The sequence below is a fragment of the Notothenia coriiceps genome, unplaced genomic scaffold (assembly GCF_000735185.1).
Source record: "Notothenia coriiceps isolate Sejong01 unplaced genomic scaffold, NC01 NC01_scaffold00002650, whole genome shotgun sequence".
Taxonomy (NCBI): Eukaryota; Metazoa; Chordata; class Actinopteri; order Perciformes; family Nototheniidae; genus Notothenia; species Notothenia coriiceps.
The window spans coordinates 18380-36005 of NW_011335351.1; the positions used below are offsets into that span (position 1 = coordinate 18380).

General features: G+C 38.2%; 2 protein-coding genes across 2 annotated transcripts in view; both read right to left on the minus strand.

Annotated features, from left to right (window-relative positions):
- Nucleotides 1–371: 371 nt before the first annotated feature.
- Nucleotides 372–10406, minus strand: tmem276b (transmembrane protein 276b). The gene is made up of 4 exons (XM_010765744.1): nucleotides 9672–10406; nucleotides 5730–5843; nucleotides 4284–4421; nucleotides 372–4043 (listed from the first exon to the last, which is right to left on the minus strand). The coding sequence occupies exons 1-4, from the start codon at nucleotides 10066–10068 to the stop codon at nucleotides 3796–3798; spliced, it is 897 nt and encodes a 298-aa protein (XP_010764046.1). The 5' UTR covers nucleotides 10069–10406; the 3' UTR covers nucleotides 372–3795.
- Nucleotides 10407–12165: 1759 nt separating this feature from the next.
- Nucleotides 12166–17626, minus strand: part of slc39a13 (solute carrier family 39 member 13) — a 29133-nt gene continuing 23672 nt past the window's right edge. Inside the window, exons 4-8 of the mRNA XM_010765752.1 lie at nucleotides 16790–16879; nucleotides 14136–14186; nucleotides 13850–13982; nucleotides 13667–13766; nucleotides 12166–12936 (exon numbers count right to left, since the gene is read on the minus strand). Coding sequence (XP_010764054.1) covers nucleotides 12861–12936; nucleotides 13667–13766; nucleotides 13850–13982; nucleotides 14136–14186; nucleotides 16790–16804 — 375 coding nt within the window. The 5' untranslated portion in view covers nucleotides 16805–16879 and the 3' untranslated portion in view covers nucleotides 12166–12860. The remainder of the gene's footprint in view (nucleotides 12937–13666; nucleotides 13767–13849; nucleotides 13983–14135; nucleotides 14187–16789; nucleotides 16880–17626) is intronic.

A 17626-nucleotide genomic window follows, 5' to 3' on the forward strand; every position in this document is an offset into this window, starting at 1 on the left:
ATGAGCGTGTAGCATACATTTCCTTTCCTCAGGCTTTAAGAGGCAAAGACACAAACATCAAGTCCTCCCTCTAGATGGCACCATGTCCTAAGTGACAAAAGGCCAAGCCTCGCCTCCATGTTTATCTGGAGGAGGGTGCTGTCATCCCTGGGATATTCATCTCTTATGTAGACTGGAAATCGGTTTTCAGTCCCATAAACAACCTCATGCCCACAGATAGCACTAAACAAATCGATGTCTCATCAGCACGATTTGGAGAGTCACATATTCAATGTTTCAAGATTAAAGGAGAGTTAGTGGGGAAGATTTACAAGCGAGTATACAACTTTGGAGAGCTGAAACTGCAGAAAACAAACAAAAAGTCACCGCACTTTAGTAATTACATGTTTTATTTCAGTAAAATAAATTAATCAAAAATGGACACAAGTTTTAATATATTGAAAGAAACTAACTGTAATGAGATCATGCAAGACTGTAATGTCTTTTTAGTTCCCACATAACATCTGTGGATTGAACCAGTATAAATGACTTGTAGAAAATAATAGCTGTGCTACTGAAACAAGTGCCACTCTGAACGGAGGCGTTTTCACAGGGCATCGCTCATCGCACAGAGTACATTTCTATGTTCCTCATGTAAAACAGAACAGACGGAAATTGCCACTTGAAAGGGATTTTACATTTTTCACAATTTGAAATACATTGTTACACTGTGTTTACCTCATTTGTTCTTTAATGCACATCATTTTGTAATGTTATGTCAATCTTGCTACTGTGTGCTTCTGTTATTCTGTAATGTAACTCAAATCAATTGCAATTTTTTTTCTTGAAATACAGACATTTAAATGATGTTGGTTTACTTGAATTGTACCATTTTAGATATGGGGGGCGTAAACATATGCTTTAATTTTTTTCTCGTAATATTCTTCCTGCACATGTGCAGTGGTGGCACCGTACTGGAAATGTCAGACTTCCAACTATAATACACAAAAAGTTAGAGTAAGAGTTGTGTGCAATTGTGCTTTAGTCCTAACAACACATTATAATTGCACCATGTACTTATACATTACATGTTACTGCTTACAGTAATACTTATATTACTTCGCATCAGTTTGGGTGTGAACTTACAACTTTATAAAACCAAAACACCAAATAGCATTGCATTCTGTGAGTCGCAGGATGCCAGAAAGTACACTGACTCAGTTGCGAGTGTAATGTCCACAAATATAAATATTATTATATTTATGGTATGTCCTTGTTTCTGGCATACATATTTTCACAATAAGAGCCTAGACCAACTGACCCTAAACACACAACATTGTATGAACCCAAACTCTTTGTAAAAGACACAACAGGGTGCTTATTACATGCTCTGATCATCTTTAGCTCCTGTTTGTGACCTAGCAAACATATAATGTATAACTCCACCTGCTCAGACTTTAGTTGTACAGGCTTTTATGAGACCCAGCAAAGTGCAAAGATTCAACAAGACACTGTAGATACATTTTTCAATCATGCCTCAGGTAATTTCCTCGACTTCTGAAGAGTGGTAGCCTCGTGAGGAGGTTAATGGTGATGGTGAAAGGACTGAACATCACACACAGTGTTATTAACACACATTTGAACACCTTTTTTTTCTAAGAAAGTTAATAGCTGATAGAATATCTCATGACTCATCTTCAGCAGTTTATAAAAACATCATCACACATGGCTGTAATATTCTTGTTAGCTTGTAGTGAGTTTGAAAACTGAAAAATAAATGACTTCTAATGACTGGGGGGGAAAAATAATATTTGCCTAACAGAAAACTGTCTGCTGTGAGTTATCATCTTCAACAAGTGCCACCGAGGGAATTGTTACCTTTCCATTTAACACAGTTTACATTCTTTACTCTGTGGCCTCATCCATACCCCATACTATGAAGTGTAAACTTTTGTAAGTTAGTATACATTAATAGTTGTGTTTTACTGATGTGAACTCATCACACACAATTTGTTCGCCACACCTCAGCCCTGTTAATGAAAATGGCACTTTCCACTTGTTAGTTTGTTGTTTTCGAAATGTTGTACATTAACACAACACTTGAAATTGAGTCATATCATTATAAACACTTAATTTTCTTGCTTTCCCTGTGACAGCACACCCCAATTAAGTATTTGGAATACAGCTTTTCAGTTACATACGTAACTGCAGTCCTCTCTAAATTACTATTTGCGCTTTTTCGACATTAGTTTGGGAAGTATTTCTTATCCAACCTTTGAATCACAAGTAGTATGCATAATACATAATATACACTTTACAATTTAGTAAGTGAGTACACATTAAATACTTAATGCTGAAGAAACGATACAAGATGTGTTCCACACATCAATCAAATTGGGAATTTAGATTGCATTTCATGTTTCATTATGCCCATGTCTTTTTTTGTATAAAGCTCCTCCATTTCTAGTGCTCATTGCAGTAAGGTCAATATATTCAGCTTGTTCAATTTTGTAGTGACCCAAATTGTGGCCAATATATGAGGACACTTTGGCCCTCTACCAATTGTGTGATGTTACTATGAGTGCAGAGGAAGATTTGCAACACAGCTTGTGCTTCTGTTTTTAGCTACATCAATGAAGTTGCCTTTTCCCCTCTAAAATGGCTTAACTTGCTTGTATTACCCTTTAAAGGCTGACCAAAATTGAAAGCAAATAATGGAGCAATAAAATACTTCCTTTACACTTTGGTTTCTTGTTTTGCTCCATCAGCAAACAAATGGGTTGCATCTGTCAGTTTGGTACCACAAAATACTACTGAATCCAATAATGGATTAATCCTCAAACCACCAGCCTGTGACTCTTTATCCTCTCCTCACTGTATGCCATCACCTCGAAACAAACAGAAAACAACCTTTCTTATTCAAAATCTACTTTACACAAACAATGATCTGGATCTACATAGAGATGCTTTTGTACATATAGACACTTTAAAGAAGCATCAAATTATTTTCTTTTCAGTGAAGATTTACTTTAGTGTATTTTAAGTAACTGACACGCTGTTAGATCCATTCTGTGCTCTGCAGAGGTGGCAGACGTCAACTCCGGGGCTCATGTTTGATATCAGTTAGTGTGCTACACCAAAGATAAGCAATGGGCAGTCAACGGCAAAAAGAAAATTCATTACGAACAATCACACAGAACACATCACTCGACTGAAAGAGGAATTCTGACAAGACGCTCAGGCCTGATGTGTGTTTCTTTTTTTCCATATGGAGGATTTCTTCCATGATTCATCCAGAGTAATTGAGTATGTGTGGAAAAGCATGTTCTGGTGTTGGTGTGTGTGTGTGTGTGTGTGTGTGTGTGTGTGTGTGTGTGTGTGTGTGTGTGTGTGTGTGTGTGTGTTGCATGGGAGTGTTTGTGGCTTTATGTTTAAAGAGAGCACCATTTTAAGACAAATATTCTTCAGAGAAAACAGTCACCTTTAGATTGCCATGAATTCAGCAAGTCAATCATCTGAACCAAAAAAAAAGTATTATGTGTGCTAAGAGAGCGTTGCTCCAGTCTTACGTTACTGTGGGTGTTAGTCTTGGTGTTCCTGGAGGTCCCTCTGGGATTTTTAAGATTAGGTGTGTGAAGTTTGTTGTTCGTTTGCTCCTTCGGTCATAACTCAGGCACACTGAACACTGAAAGGAGGTGGCAATGTCGAGGGTGGTGTGAGATGGTGATCAGACAAAAAGGGTCTCAGAGTTAACATCAAGGTTGGAAGGGTGTGGTTTTGTGCGTTCGGTGGGTCAGACGCTGCACGACGCCTCTGTCACACGGTTCCATTCTCCTGCCTCGGCTTGTGGGGTGTTGTGCGAGTGGGCGTGCTCAGGGAAGGGGCCAAGGTGCAAAGGAAGCCAGCCAGCAATGTGAGACCCAGACCCCCCCAGGCACAAAACATGGACCAGCCATAGCCATGGCTAATGTCCTCAGGCAGGCCGTACATGTTGCGGGGGTAGCGGGATAACTCAAAGTTGATTCCAGCCACACATGTGCACAAGGAGATGATGCAGCATGTTCCTGTGTGAGCGGAAGAGACAAGCAGTGATTTAAAATGGTTTCAGTTTGAATACTTAATCCTTACATGTGCTGTACATCTTACTACAGGGCAGGAATCAGGTTACTGCAGGTCATTGATCTACTACCTCATGCTAGACCAAAGATGCTCTTAGCTGTCAAAAAATAACAACAGAAATGGAATAGAATGGATTTTGTATGCATATGTGTGTGTGGATGTGTGCATATGTGCTCTCACAGTACCTCCCATGAGAAAGAGTAGCCCAGCTACATATTGCATGAGGTCATGCTGCTGGCAGCATCCCAGCACTCCGATGATCCAGCCAAAGAGAATGATGGACACGGCCATTCCCACAAAGCCCGCCGTCATTCTTCTTAGATCTGCAGGCAGACAAAATGTCACCACTGACGAGTGAAACTGAAGACTTTTTTCTACAACTGATTTTGCATTGTGGTAAAGCTGGAGTCTGTTGCCGTCAAACTACAGAGCGGATGGAAAAGCATCCATCACTCTATCAATATCAACATTTCCTTACACATTTTCTTGAAAATGTACTAGGAAACAGAAAAGGAATTTGTAAGATCTTTGAGAAAAATGTTTATAAATGCAAATTATATACAGTAATAAGCATAGAGAGTATATCATTTGGGTTTGCATGAATGCTAATAAACGAAAATAGGAACAAGAATACAAATCTAGAGCTAAGGCTTTGGTACAGCATGTTTTAAACAAAACATATCATAGCAGGAAATCATACTACTGAAACCAAAGCTCAACCACCTTCATCAATATGTATTTGGACAGGGTTATCAAGTAAGAAAGACAAAAGTGTCCAAGTGTTTCAAGAGGAGATTTTAAAGACACTGATCAGTCAGACCTATTGTCCTCAGATAAGCCACTGTGAAGCTGACGGCTTCCTACTAAAGATGATATGATAACCTCTGATCATGAGTGTAGTCGTGGAAGAGAAGGGTTTAAAAAGTCGGTGATATATTCAGGAGCGAGGGGCAGTGTAATCATTCAAACTATCCTGAACTTAACATGTAATTAATGTAAAGAGCCTAGAATTGTGATCATTTTTATTATTGTGCTAGTTAAAGTTAACCTTGCTGCTGCATCTGTAGATGAACGATTGGAAATATCTGAAGGGAATGGCAGCAGAGGAAGACAACAGCATTCATTTATTTCACATTATATCTGTAAAAAAGAGAAAACAAACAAAAAAGAAGGCTGTTTTGTAAATGTATTTGAAATGTAAAAAAACAAAACTATTTTGATTTAATCAAAATGTACCTCTGTTAGAGCTGAGTTTACACACAATGGGATTAGGAGGAACATGTAGAATACAAATAAGACAGGGCCAAAAACCATGCCTTGAGGAACGCCAGATTTAAGTCGACTAAAGCCCTGAATGCAAGTGGCAAGAGATAACATTGGAAATGGTAACTAAATATGTATTAGGTGATATGTGTGTCGTATCTAATTAAGTATTGAACGATGAGATGTTTGTTCATGGTTACCGTAAACGTTTTTTTAACGCTTAAAAAGTAAATTAAGTGAATTGTTAGTTAAAACATTCAAAACCAGATAAATTGTTGTGGATAACTACAAACATTTTTAAAAACAGATAATCAGTGGCTAATTTAATTCCACCACCTCTATATGACAGACAAGACTTTGAGACTTACGGAGTGCATGCCACTCATCCTGTCGTATGGTCTTTGTGATGTTGATGGGTACATTTCGTGGTAGGATGGACGAAGAGTAGTGATACTTGACTGCGGTACATCTTTGAATTATTCCTGCCGGAGAGGAGATGGAGAAATATAACTGGATCACAAATACATTTAATACAAGCAAGTTAACAAAAAACACAATTTAGTCAAAATCTCATTCAACACACAACTAAAATATTCATTCATTTTCACACCCTCACTTAGCTTTATTTTACTGAGATGGCCTTATTAACATCGTGTTCCCAACGACTACTACATTGTTATTAAGGAGGGATCAGAAAACAATATGTATTATTCTACAGAAGGCTTCATAAGGAAGCATACTTGTTCTCATTCCAGGTGAATCGCTCCATATTGACTGGATAGTCAGTGCATGTAATGGTGTTCAAAATAACGATACATAATTGGATATATTCAAAAATATAAGTACAAGTATTTTGGCCTCAGCTCCCATTCAATATGTAAAGACACACATTTACTTTAGATTTCAATGTTTCACATGCATCTTCCCTTAATTTCCCATTGTTGAGGAAAGACATGTTATTTATACAGTACTATGCATAGAAGCATTGCTGACATGTTTGTTTTATTTGGAACTTAATGGTTTGATCAAACAATTTGAAATGCGTTTGTCAAACATTGTTAATGTCCAATTTGTAGCCTTTCCTTTGCATAGCCAGGTTTGTGATCGTCTAGGCCTTGATCTGAATGCTATTTGTTGAGGCACCCAAGGCTACTTTAAAAAAAAGCATATTTCATCGCAGCATTTCTGTCCTAATATTTCATGCATTTCAATTCAGACTTAAGTGTCATGTAAATAAAAGCAAACCTGTGATACCAAATTTGAGTCTCAGCATGTTTGTTACTTTGTTGTAAATCTAAAACTAATAAAATAATGAAAACGAATGTGTAAAATGGAAACAGCTGCATGCTTAACACCATATACTGTTGACATGACATTAGTCAATCAGAAGCTTTCAGTAATGACGCACATCTTATGTTCTGGAGTTGTTAAAATGTAACTTCAGTTAAGACTCAACTACCTTGATTCATAAATAAATGTGTTTGTTTAATTACTTTAATTTAGCTAAATACATGTTGGATGAACTTTGAATGCCCTGCAAACTGACAGTAGATCTACAAAGATATTAATGATGTGTCTGATTAGTGTGGGAAGAAACAGACTGTGTTTGATTGACATCTTCCTGTACTCCTGCCTGCTTTGTTGCTCCTTTTGGGGCGGGACAAAGATGACGTTTATAATTGTTATTGGTACATTGATTGAACACCTGTGTGGGTTTGAAAGGCCTAATAAAATGCTGCTCAAAGTTCAACACTGAGACTGTAGACTCTTATAAACAGACGTGGAACATGTCTTTAAAAACCTTTAAGTGATAATTTAACAGTTAGAGAGAAGAGTTATTCATTTCCCTGCTGTCAAAACACTGAGATCACAAAGCCTGTATAATAATGGTTGGACAACATCAGACACATGTATACCTGTGCACTATTAAACTACACAAGACATTAGTCACTTAAAGGCTATTTATGAATTGTATGCATCTGTTGAAATCTGATCTTGGTTATGTGTTAAATTGTGGACATCTTTTAACCCTCCTATTGTCTTTGTTTCCCGTTCTTACTTTGGTGTTCGCGGTCAAATTTGACCGGTCCTGTTTTAACTGCTATTACATTAACACAAAAAACATTAATCATCACCAAATGTCATTTAACACCCTTTCAAACTGTAAATATTGTATCAGACTACTGGTATACATGAAAAACTGCAGTAAATATACAAAGAATAGACACTGAACATGTATTGCGTGTGCCAGGTGTGAACACATCTAGATTATGTGTGTGTGTGTGTGTGTGTGTGTGTGTGTGTGTGTGTGTGTGTGTGTGTGTGTGTGTGTGTGTGTGTGTGTGTGTGTGTGTGTGTGTGTGTGTGTGTTTTATCTGATCCGGATGGTTACTAATTCCTTTTCTTTATGGCGCTCGTTTTTGACACCATAGGTGTTCCCGGTCAAGCATTCAATGAAAATTCAATGAAAGTGGTGATCAGCAATTTTATATGTTCAAATGTCTACTGTGAAGGATATCATAAAGCCTTAATGCAATCGAAAGTAAAACAAAAACGTTATGATTGATGAAAGTAGTAAAGTCAGATTTGACCCGAAGACAACAGGAGGGTTAAACGAGTTTGGTTCTGTGACTGTACGTTCATGATTGTGTTTAAGATGTCGAATCACTTCGACATGTGTTCCAGCTAATGCAATGTGTGCATGTATCTAAACATGAAAATGACATAGACAACCTGAAAAAAAGAAAGCTGCCTTTTTCCCCATACCTATAAAATGATATGCTTTCTGAATTGATCAGTCATTAGCAATTATAAATAATAAATAATAAAAGTGTTGTAAAAATTGCTCAGGTAATGACACCAATATGTATCCTAAACATTATCTAAGGGGCAAATATGATCACAAGAATCAGACAATGCTAAGTAAACCCCTTAGAGTTATCATGTGTTATTTTGCTGTAACTAGCAATTTCCCCTCTGTGGGACGATAAAGGTATTCTGATTCTGATTCACTTGTATTAGATTACATATAAGTATATCTGGGGCTACTAACACTAATAGTCAATAAGATATTGTAGAAATGTGAACACAATCATTTGTGAGTAGTTTATCACCACATAAAGTACAAAGTGTAGATATAATCAGGCACACATGTCCAATTCATAACCAATACAGTAGAGACAAATATCAACTTGGTTAAGCTTGTAAATATATTTACACAAGTATATGTTTGTAGGAGATTGTAAAATGTAATGTTTAAACTAGTTTGAACTACATGTAAGTTAAATAACAGGAAAAAGCACAACCTTTAAAATGTAAAACAGGATTAAATCAAGACCTGTCTGAGAATGTCAACAACAATATCAAAAAGGTTGCATTGGGTTAATGGGTATACTACAACGTCTACAGTCAACTAAACAAAACTGTGTTCTCATTATGTACAATATATGAGAGATCAAAAACATTGTTTACTCTTTACCATGAACTTTTGACAATATATCACAATCTTTAAAACCAGAACTATTCGTAGATCATCTTAACCACAGCCTTTGTGTTGTTATTGTCTTTAATGTGATTTAAATGTTTCATAAATTAGACATTTTTATGATGAAACCTGTCATTGTTGTTTAGCTCAATACAATATTGATGGCAAAGACATATAAGGATTAAACAATATTAGTCATTCTTCAGGGACAATGCTTAGGAGAGAAAACTGTCCCTGGTATGTTTGTAGGTGTCATTTGACAGCTGAAATCACTACAACTACTTGTCCCACCCGTGTTTCTGCACAGAATCGTTCCCCTCTGTGTGTCTGCTCAGTTTTAGGATCTGTCTGGATTAGGTATACCATAAATGAGTGAGGCCTGGAACATGGCTGCTCATTGTTGTTCAATAATGAGGGCAGTGCATTATGTTCTCTATGCTGGGGCTTGAAACTCAAACAAAATGTATCAATGATTCAGATCGTTTTGTAGGAAAGAAAAAAGGGTAACATTAACCTTTAAAATATGTTGTTTGGTCTAGATGAAAAACGGGTTCAGAAAATAGAGGAGCAGCCATTAGAGAGAGACTCAGTAAAAGGGGGATCACTCAGCACATTGGACAGCGAAATGTACCAATAAATGTAAACCTTAAAAAAAACACACATGCCCATCTCGTCTTGTAACCTTCAAATATAAAACGCAGATAGATATTAATGAAAGAGGGGAGAGGGCCTCTGTACCATCCTGTTTGTGTCAGGCTAGGTGTGAGCTCATCGCTGAGCATCACGGCCTGGTGCACACAGGGAAAGCCAGACCGCTCGTGTTTACCTTTGTAAATAAGGTCCTCGGTCTCCAGGTCGAATCCCTCCCGGTGACACTTCCTCCAAAGCCCGGAGATGGTGGAGTTAAACTGCCGACTGCAGTGAAACTCCATGGCAGACGCTGCGGCCAGAAAGTGGCGCTTCCCCCGGATGAGAGCTCCAGCGTCTGGGCCGTTACCTTTCCTCTCCAGGCTCTTAGGAGGCATCTGGAGGGGGAGGTTGTGGTTGGAAATGTAGATGTACCCCGGGTCGTTTCGCTTGTTGGCATAGTTTTTACACCTCTCTCGATGTCTCCGCGCGTCAGTTTCGTACCAGTAATCGGTGCAAATGGCCATGGCGAGCAGCCCGAGCGCACAGAAAGCCAAGAAGAGCCCTGTGCCTGTTAATATTTTCATAGCGGCCATCTTCCCCGCTCGATGGAGAGCCCAAACAGTCGCAAGAAGGTTCCTCCGTGGCCGTGGTGGTGATGGTACCGCGTGAAATGAATCACGACGGCACTCACAGCCTCACGCAGTCCTGCACTAGGAGCATGATGGTGCAAGGCCAGCGTTGTCCGGACTGGATGCTGCGGTCTATTGTTGTGGTACCCGGCGGATGCAATGTTGTTCTCACCATCTGTTATGGTACAGGAGGAGAGGGGATGGATGGCGACCAACGCTGTGAGGAGGAGGATGAGGATGAGGAGGAGGCAGGGCAGGAATGTAGTAGCGCGCTCTCTCCTGCAGGTTGCTGCGGGATGGGGAGGACAGCTGCTCTGCTGTGGGGGAGTGGTCATTTGTGAAGCTTCAATGGACACCTTTTGGATTTGGTAAACATGTAAAGTAACAGATGCAGGTGCGGGGGGATTTTATATGGAAATTATATTTAAAATAATATTTGTATTCCGACCTTGAAAACATGAACAGCAGCAGAACAAAGTAAATTCTATAAAAACACGAGTTCTAATAACATAGGAACATAAGAACCAGTTTCGAAAACCTTCCTTTACATTATTTTGTAATATTAAACGTTATTTTAGAAAATGAATACATTAATCATTTAACACGCAATAGACTGCGGATCAGCATATTAACTTACATAAGCATATTAACCTTAATGGTTCTCACCATTAGAAACTATTAATTCAAAGTGCTTTCATCCATGTATGGTGATGCAATGAGAGCAGGAAAACCTTTTGTAAATCGGCAAAAATCCAATATTAGGAAAAGCACATTAAACTTCAGTTTAAAGAAGACAGGTAAAGAAAGGGCATCAAACAAGCAATACATATATTTGAATTCAACATGGTAGATAAGATCTGTTGCAATTTGTAAATATTTGTGTGTCAAATACATTTGGTTATTTGGCATTTGAATGCCTTTTTTTGCAAGGTAAATTACAGTAACATTGTAAACTTTGTACAACACACTTTGGCAAGCATGCTTTTAACTTATGTCATTAAAAAATGTTTGGATTAAATCAATTCCTAAATTTACCAAAAACGTACTTACTCTTGCATACACAGGTATCTTTAGTTGCATATTTATAAATGGCTCACACTAAAATAAGTCTCAGTCGATAGATAGACCATCTGTTACCTAGATTATTGGAATTGATTCCTGATAGTACAGGATAACGTTACAGCGATACAACAATTGTTTTCAAGTTCTTTTTAACTTCAAGTTGTAAATCATAAGTTCCCGTGTTGGAGAAATTCCAAATTCAAAGTTTTGTTGTTTGACGTGTTGACTACAGGCAATAAATCCAAACGCTGATAAAACATTTTAGGACTTTGTAAGCAGAACTGTAAAACAACTGAGCAAACTGTAATATTTGTCCACAAGACCAACCAGATATTCTAATCCAGACTCCTGGAATGTACCACTTGGACTATAAAGTTATGAGAACACAGCGGAGTATCAATGAAAAATGTGCCACTCAAGTGTTTGCACTGCCGTGTACACAGTGGCTGTTTGTTGTCCTTCTGTGCTGCGAGGAAGGCTCCCACAGACAATAGGCAGCTCGCAGGCTGATGACTAAGGAAGGCAACCCGCCGCGGAGTCGTTATGGCAACAGAAGCTTGCCAAACAGAATGTGTTGATATTGGACGACGAGTGTGAGTGCACAATCAAAGCCCTCCTCCCTCCACTCCCATTTTAGGCACAGGACCTTTGCAGTAAAAATATCTGTCCTCGAGGACACGTTTTTGTGCAGCGAGGTCAAAACACACTGGGCTGCCTCAGCGTCTTCACACAGCTCTACCAATCAATACCAGGATGAACTACACCCACCGAGATCATTATAACAGCCCATTGAATATTCATAATAATCACATCCTAGTGTGGTTATGGCTATTATTAATAAACAGCTGTTTTTTGTTTCAAAAAGGTCTGAACATTTTGTTTATTTCCTTAGGTGTTGAAACCTTCACCAACAGCTGTGTCAACAATGCAGTGCTTTAAACAGTCCTGTATGGTTATCAGTCCCTGGTTTCAAAGGATGCGAGGCAACAACTATAAGTATATCATTTTATTTCCTTTATTTTAACTTTATCACAATTATTCACTCAGTAAAAGATCAGAAATGTGCAGACCACTCGAGTGAGAAAAATACAAAATAGACAAAAAACTAGTTTGGTGTAGAGTTGACATTATTGTAACAGGCCACCCTGACTTATTTCTTAATACAAAAATATGTAATGTGGGGGTGCACGTCTGAATAAACTATATTTAGCTTGTCTTATTTTCAATAAATATTTAGCAGATACATTAAAAGTAACAGTAACAATACATACAAAGTTTAAACAATTTAGGTTTGAATATCTTTTAAAGGAGGTTGTCCTTGTAGCTGTCTAATAATACCTGTTCTGTTATACCGGCACATCAGCTGTACCTGTGTAAATGTACGTGCAAAACAACATGATTGTCTGATCACCAATAGAAGACAATTTGGTAGAAAATATTCATACAAACTTCACTTGACTTCCTGGATGTTTAAGATTGGCACATTTGACTAGTGTCCAAATAAAGTGTCCTGTCAGCAGATCAAAAAAGCTTTCCTTTGGGTCGTCCGTGCAAAAAGTGCCGTTCTTCTATCAGATGTTTTTCTTTGTAGTGTAACATGATGTTACGTTTCCAGGAATGAGAGGTACCAGATATGAGGGGTTGGTTGAGAGCTTTAGTGTTTGGTTAAGGCGAGAGGGTGATTTCCTCAGCGTTCAGTCAACGATGGCAGAGAGCACAGCCATGACAGCCATGCCACAGAAGATGAGCAGGACATGCAGGAGGGACTGCCTGTGAAAGCAAACAAAGGGTACGGATTCAGACAGATTCAAGGACATAAAATAAATATGCCTGTTTCAACACCACAGAACAAGTTATACAATGTGTTGTTTGTAAATATCTTTCGGCAGAGTGCTGCAGGGATGATGTATTTCAGAAGGCTGACCCGTTTGTATAGCACATAACAAAAAGCCAACAGGATTTTGGATATTTGGAAAATAGATCCTTAACAAATAAACAAACAAACAAACAAACAAACAAACAAACAAACAAACAAACAAACATGTCTGGTACTTATTTAGTTCCGCAAGATAATCTCCACATATTAACAGCACTTATATGTTTTTATGTCTCATTTAGCCACCATTCTATTTAAGACAAAGAAGTTTCAGAAATTCCAGAGTGGAGTATTTACTGATATGCAGTATTTTATGTTATGAACAAACTCTCAAAAACGTATTTTAAACACAGACCGAATTTCACGAATCTAACCAAAAACTCATTCAGAAAACCCAGCCTTAGTGCTATGGAACCATATTATATACTGTGAAAAGCATAGACTGTTTATAAGAAGTGACAAAAAATATTGATCAACACATTTTTAGGCGATCAAAATGTTTTAATCAACTTCATAATGTGAAAACCCACTGTGAAAGGGTTATTTTTCAGACCCAGAGCAGCCTGCTTGCTCATAAGTAGGTCCTCTTTGTGTTTCTGATGCAAACAGGCACATAACCCATACCATAAACTGGACTCCTCCAGCAGATCAGGCACCACATTCACCATAGCTATGTAGAGGAAGCCTCCCGAGGTGAAAGGCAGTATCCAGGCAGTGGCATTTTCTAGGAAGGGAAGGAAATACTTCTATAAAACAGTATCCAGGTGACAAAAATGTATTTGATTGCTTGAATACTTAGAATCTTACCTGTGCCTTTTGGCGACTGAGCACACAGAGCGAAGCAAGCTCCCAAAACACCAACCAGCGCCGTGGACAGCTGCATGCATGCCGCACTCCACCGGTCGAACCCGGCCCTCAGCAGGATGGCAAAGTCCCCCACCTGCAGATAAGGACAAGTCCCACAGCAGACAAATGGCATTACAGTCAGCGTGTTTACAACCACTGTAGCAGTCTGTTGTTTTCTATTACTTTCTGCTATTTAAACATAAAAGCCTCAGGTTGTAGAATGGAACCAAAGACTCTGTAATCTCACCTCATGGGGGATTTCATGGAGCAGGATGGCAAAGGTGGTAAGGTATCCAACCTGCAAGAAAAGATTCATTAACAATGTGCCCGGTATTATTAATAGGGAACTGTATTCTTGAAAGCACCCGTTGAGTAGAGTTCTAAGCTCTATGTGTTCAGCGAGCGGTGCATAGTGCAACGAAGGGAAATGTAGAAGAGCTGCTCAAAGAGTTGCAAAGCTGTGACAGCTTAAAGTCTTTTATAATTCCACATGAAGAGGATGATGAGATATCAGTTGTGAGAAAGTGTACTTATACACACACACGTCACATCTAGGTAAGAGGCTATTGAATACCTGCAGGTTGACAAAATAAATCATTTCAAGGATGAAAACTTGTTAGAGTTAGACAATAAGAGAAAAAAAGCCACAAGATAGAACAGAAACCTTCTTTCTTGGAATTTCTTAAAAATTGTTAAGGACATTATGGTAAAAGATCTCATTGTAGGAAATACATATTTTTTTATGAAACTCTTAATATATAAACATTGGTTAAAATTACATTGAGTACCAGAAGCAACATTTATCCGGGTAATACCATTTGCTTTTTTCAGGTGGGCCAAAAATGTTAACATAGCTGAATGATGTAATGTGGTTTGTAGTTGAGCCAATAATATAATTAGAAAAATTAAATAAAGCCCTAGTACAATTTTGAACAGCTCCCTTTAAGTATAACACTTATTTACATTTTGGAGAAACCAGCTCGAGTGTGCTAGAATTTGAAAATACACAACTGGAAAAAATCTGCCACTTCCTTCCAGAGCCCCTCCTCCAACACACACGACCAATAAGATAAGTTTGTGCACAGATGGAAGGCTGACAGGCAGGTAGGCCATCCAGTTATTTTAGCCGGGCCGGCTATAAATATGATTGGTCGTGCTTTTTACAGTAGGCNCAATAAGATAAGTTTGTGCACAGATGGAAGGCTGACAGGCAGGTAGGCCATCCAGTTATTTTAGCCGGGCCGGCTAAAATGATTGGTTGTGCTTTTTACAGTACTACGGCTTCCACAGATTAATTTTTTAATGGATTTATTGTCAAAGCATTTAAGATATTCATTGCTATCGGGATTTTAAGAGCACTCCATGGAATATAACAAAAAGTGTTTCTGAAATAAATGACATGATCCTCATCTTTGTTAATAACTGATACAAATATATATTTTTTAAATGTTCAACAGCAATTCAGAATTAAAAACTGTGAACATCTTCATGTTTAATTAAAGTGCATTGATACAGATTATTTTTATTGCAGCATTACATTGTGGCAAAGTCACAGTGTGATAAATGTGCTTGAGAGTGAACAGAAAGCACCGGTGAGATGTCTTGTATGTGTACGTTTCAGACACCTTGTTAACTTCCTCTCTGGCACGGCTATGTGCGGTTCATGCTGCTAGCCTTATGTCCCTCCAGCTGGACTCTCTCCTTATAAAAGATATAAATATACAGTAACCTACCGAAGCCAGCATGTTACTGCAGTTTAGAGTGCACTTTTTTTTATCTAGCCTGTACGATAATTAAACAAAGAAAAGTTTTTAAATGAAAACGTTGGCTGTCCTGTAGTGATTGTCCACTTTCAGGACTGTAGCTCTGCTGATGCAACAGGTCTTCTGCACACACTGCCAAATTACCCAGATCCATTTCCTCTCTTCTCTTTTATTCAGTATTACTGCGCTCCTCCCCGGCTATTTTGCAGTTCTCTTGCATAACAGTTGATCTTTGAAGCGCAAACAAGCTAAAGGATAGACTAATAAAATAATATTTACTCAGAATGGACCTTTAACAAATAGTCTTTAATTGTTTGGAGGCAGGCTTTGAGTACCAAAACCAATTATTTTCATGTGACATGTTCACAAAATAAAATGATCACATGACTCTTTCTATCATTACCCACGGAGTAATATTTGTAGTTTTCTAGGCTGTTGGCCAGGAATGAGTAATAATTAAGGGGTCAATCCATATTGACAATAACTAGCACTTAAAGGTCTATATTTGTAATATAATCTTAATCATCCTACACAGTGACATGACAGACAGCTGCATGTCAGTTTAAGCAATTTATTTATCAGCCATGATTGTCAGTTCATGATAATGAGCTCATTTGGTCTGAGACCCCGGGGAGCTATTTCAACTGCAATTATACTTTATGAGACAAGGAGCTCATGTATAATAAATATGCATGCTGAGGACTTAATGTGAATGTAATCACATTCTCACATACGAGTCATTTGTTAGACCGGTGTGATTAGAAATGTAGACATCATGAGCACAAGACCCTGCTAACACACTGCTGATGACTGAAGCCTCAGGGCCATAACTGTTTTTCAACTCAATTTCCTGCTGGTTTTGTTTTTAGTTAAAGATATTTCACTATGAAATGTACCATGGAAACTTATGTTTCAAGGGCTGACGGCATGTCATACTAACCTCGAGTTAGATATGCTTTCTTTTGAGATTGTCAAATCTTTAGGCAAAGGATAAGTCTATAACCAAGAGAAAAATGGAGACAAAGCATCTGAGCAACTTCTTTGTGTGTGCGTAAAACACATTTGAATTAGAAATATAGACATTGTAAGGTCACTCATTTCTTGTCTTTTATTTGTTAAAATGATCACAGTCTCTTACCTTTTTGCTAACCATAAAACTTCCCGCTACTGCCAGTCCGTGGGTGAAGTTGTCGATGCAGTTGGCCAGCAGGTTTAGGTATCCACTCGTCTGTGAGACACAAAATAAAAATGACACTCAAAAAGGTGAAGACTACAAGAAGTATGGTTTACTGGAAAGTTTTTTTTTTTTATCTGTCACAGACTCATCTTATTTTATTTAATCGTTTATTTGGCAGGGACAATGCACGGTAATGAACACTTAAAACATTCTAATGTGTCAAGCGTAACAGTGCCAGATTTAGCTTTCAGCTAATTTCCATCCACAGTACCTCACATAAAAATATTTAAGAAATTTACATTTTACAAACATTGTAAAAACAAAATACATGTTATGCAAAAAGTGCAAGAGCAGCATACACAAGTATTTATGACATGGTAATACAATATAGCAGCAACGACATGTAAAGTGCAAGAGAATATACAAGAGCTACATAAAGTGCAAGAAGAGATACCCCTGTAATAAAATGCATTTAGCGGTGATTGCACGTCTGTTTGTTTCTCATCCATTCTTTGAGTTGACCTTTGAAGCTATTGAGAGTAGGACAATCCCGTATCTCAGTTGGGAGGCTATTCCAGAATGAGCTGCCCTCTGGTTTCTGACCTTGTGCAGCGTCCAGTGTGTTTTTTGCGGATGAATTCCCCTAAGGGAGGGGGGGCCAGTCCATGTAAACATTTATAAAAAAAACACATACTTTAAAACACTTACAATTGTCAAAACTCAAGGAATTGTGTTTATCTCAGATGGTACAGTGGTGGTATGAACAAGGCTTTCTGTCAAACACCTTGATAGCCCTCT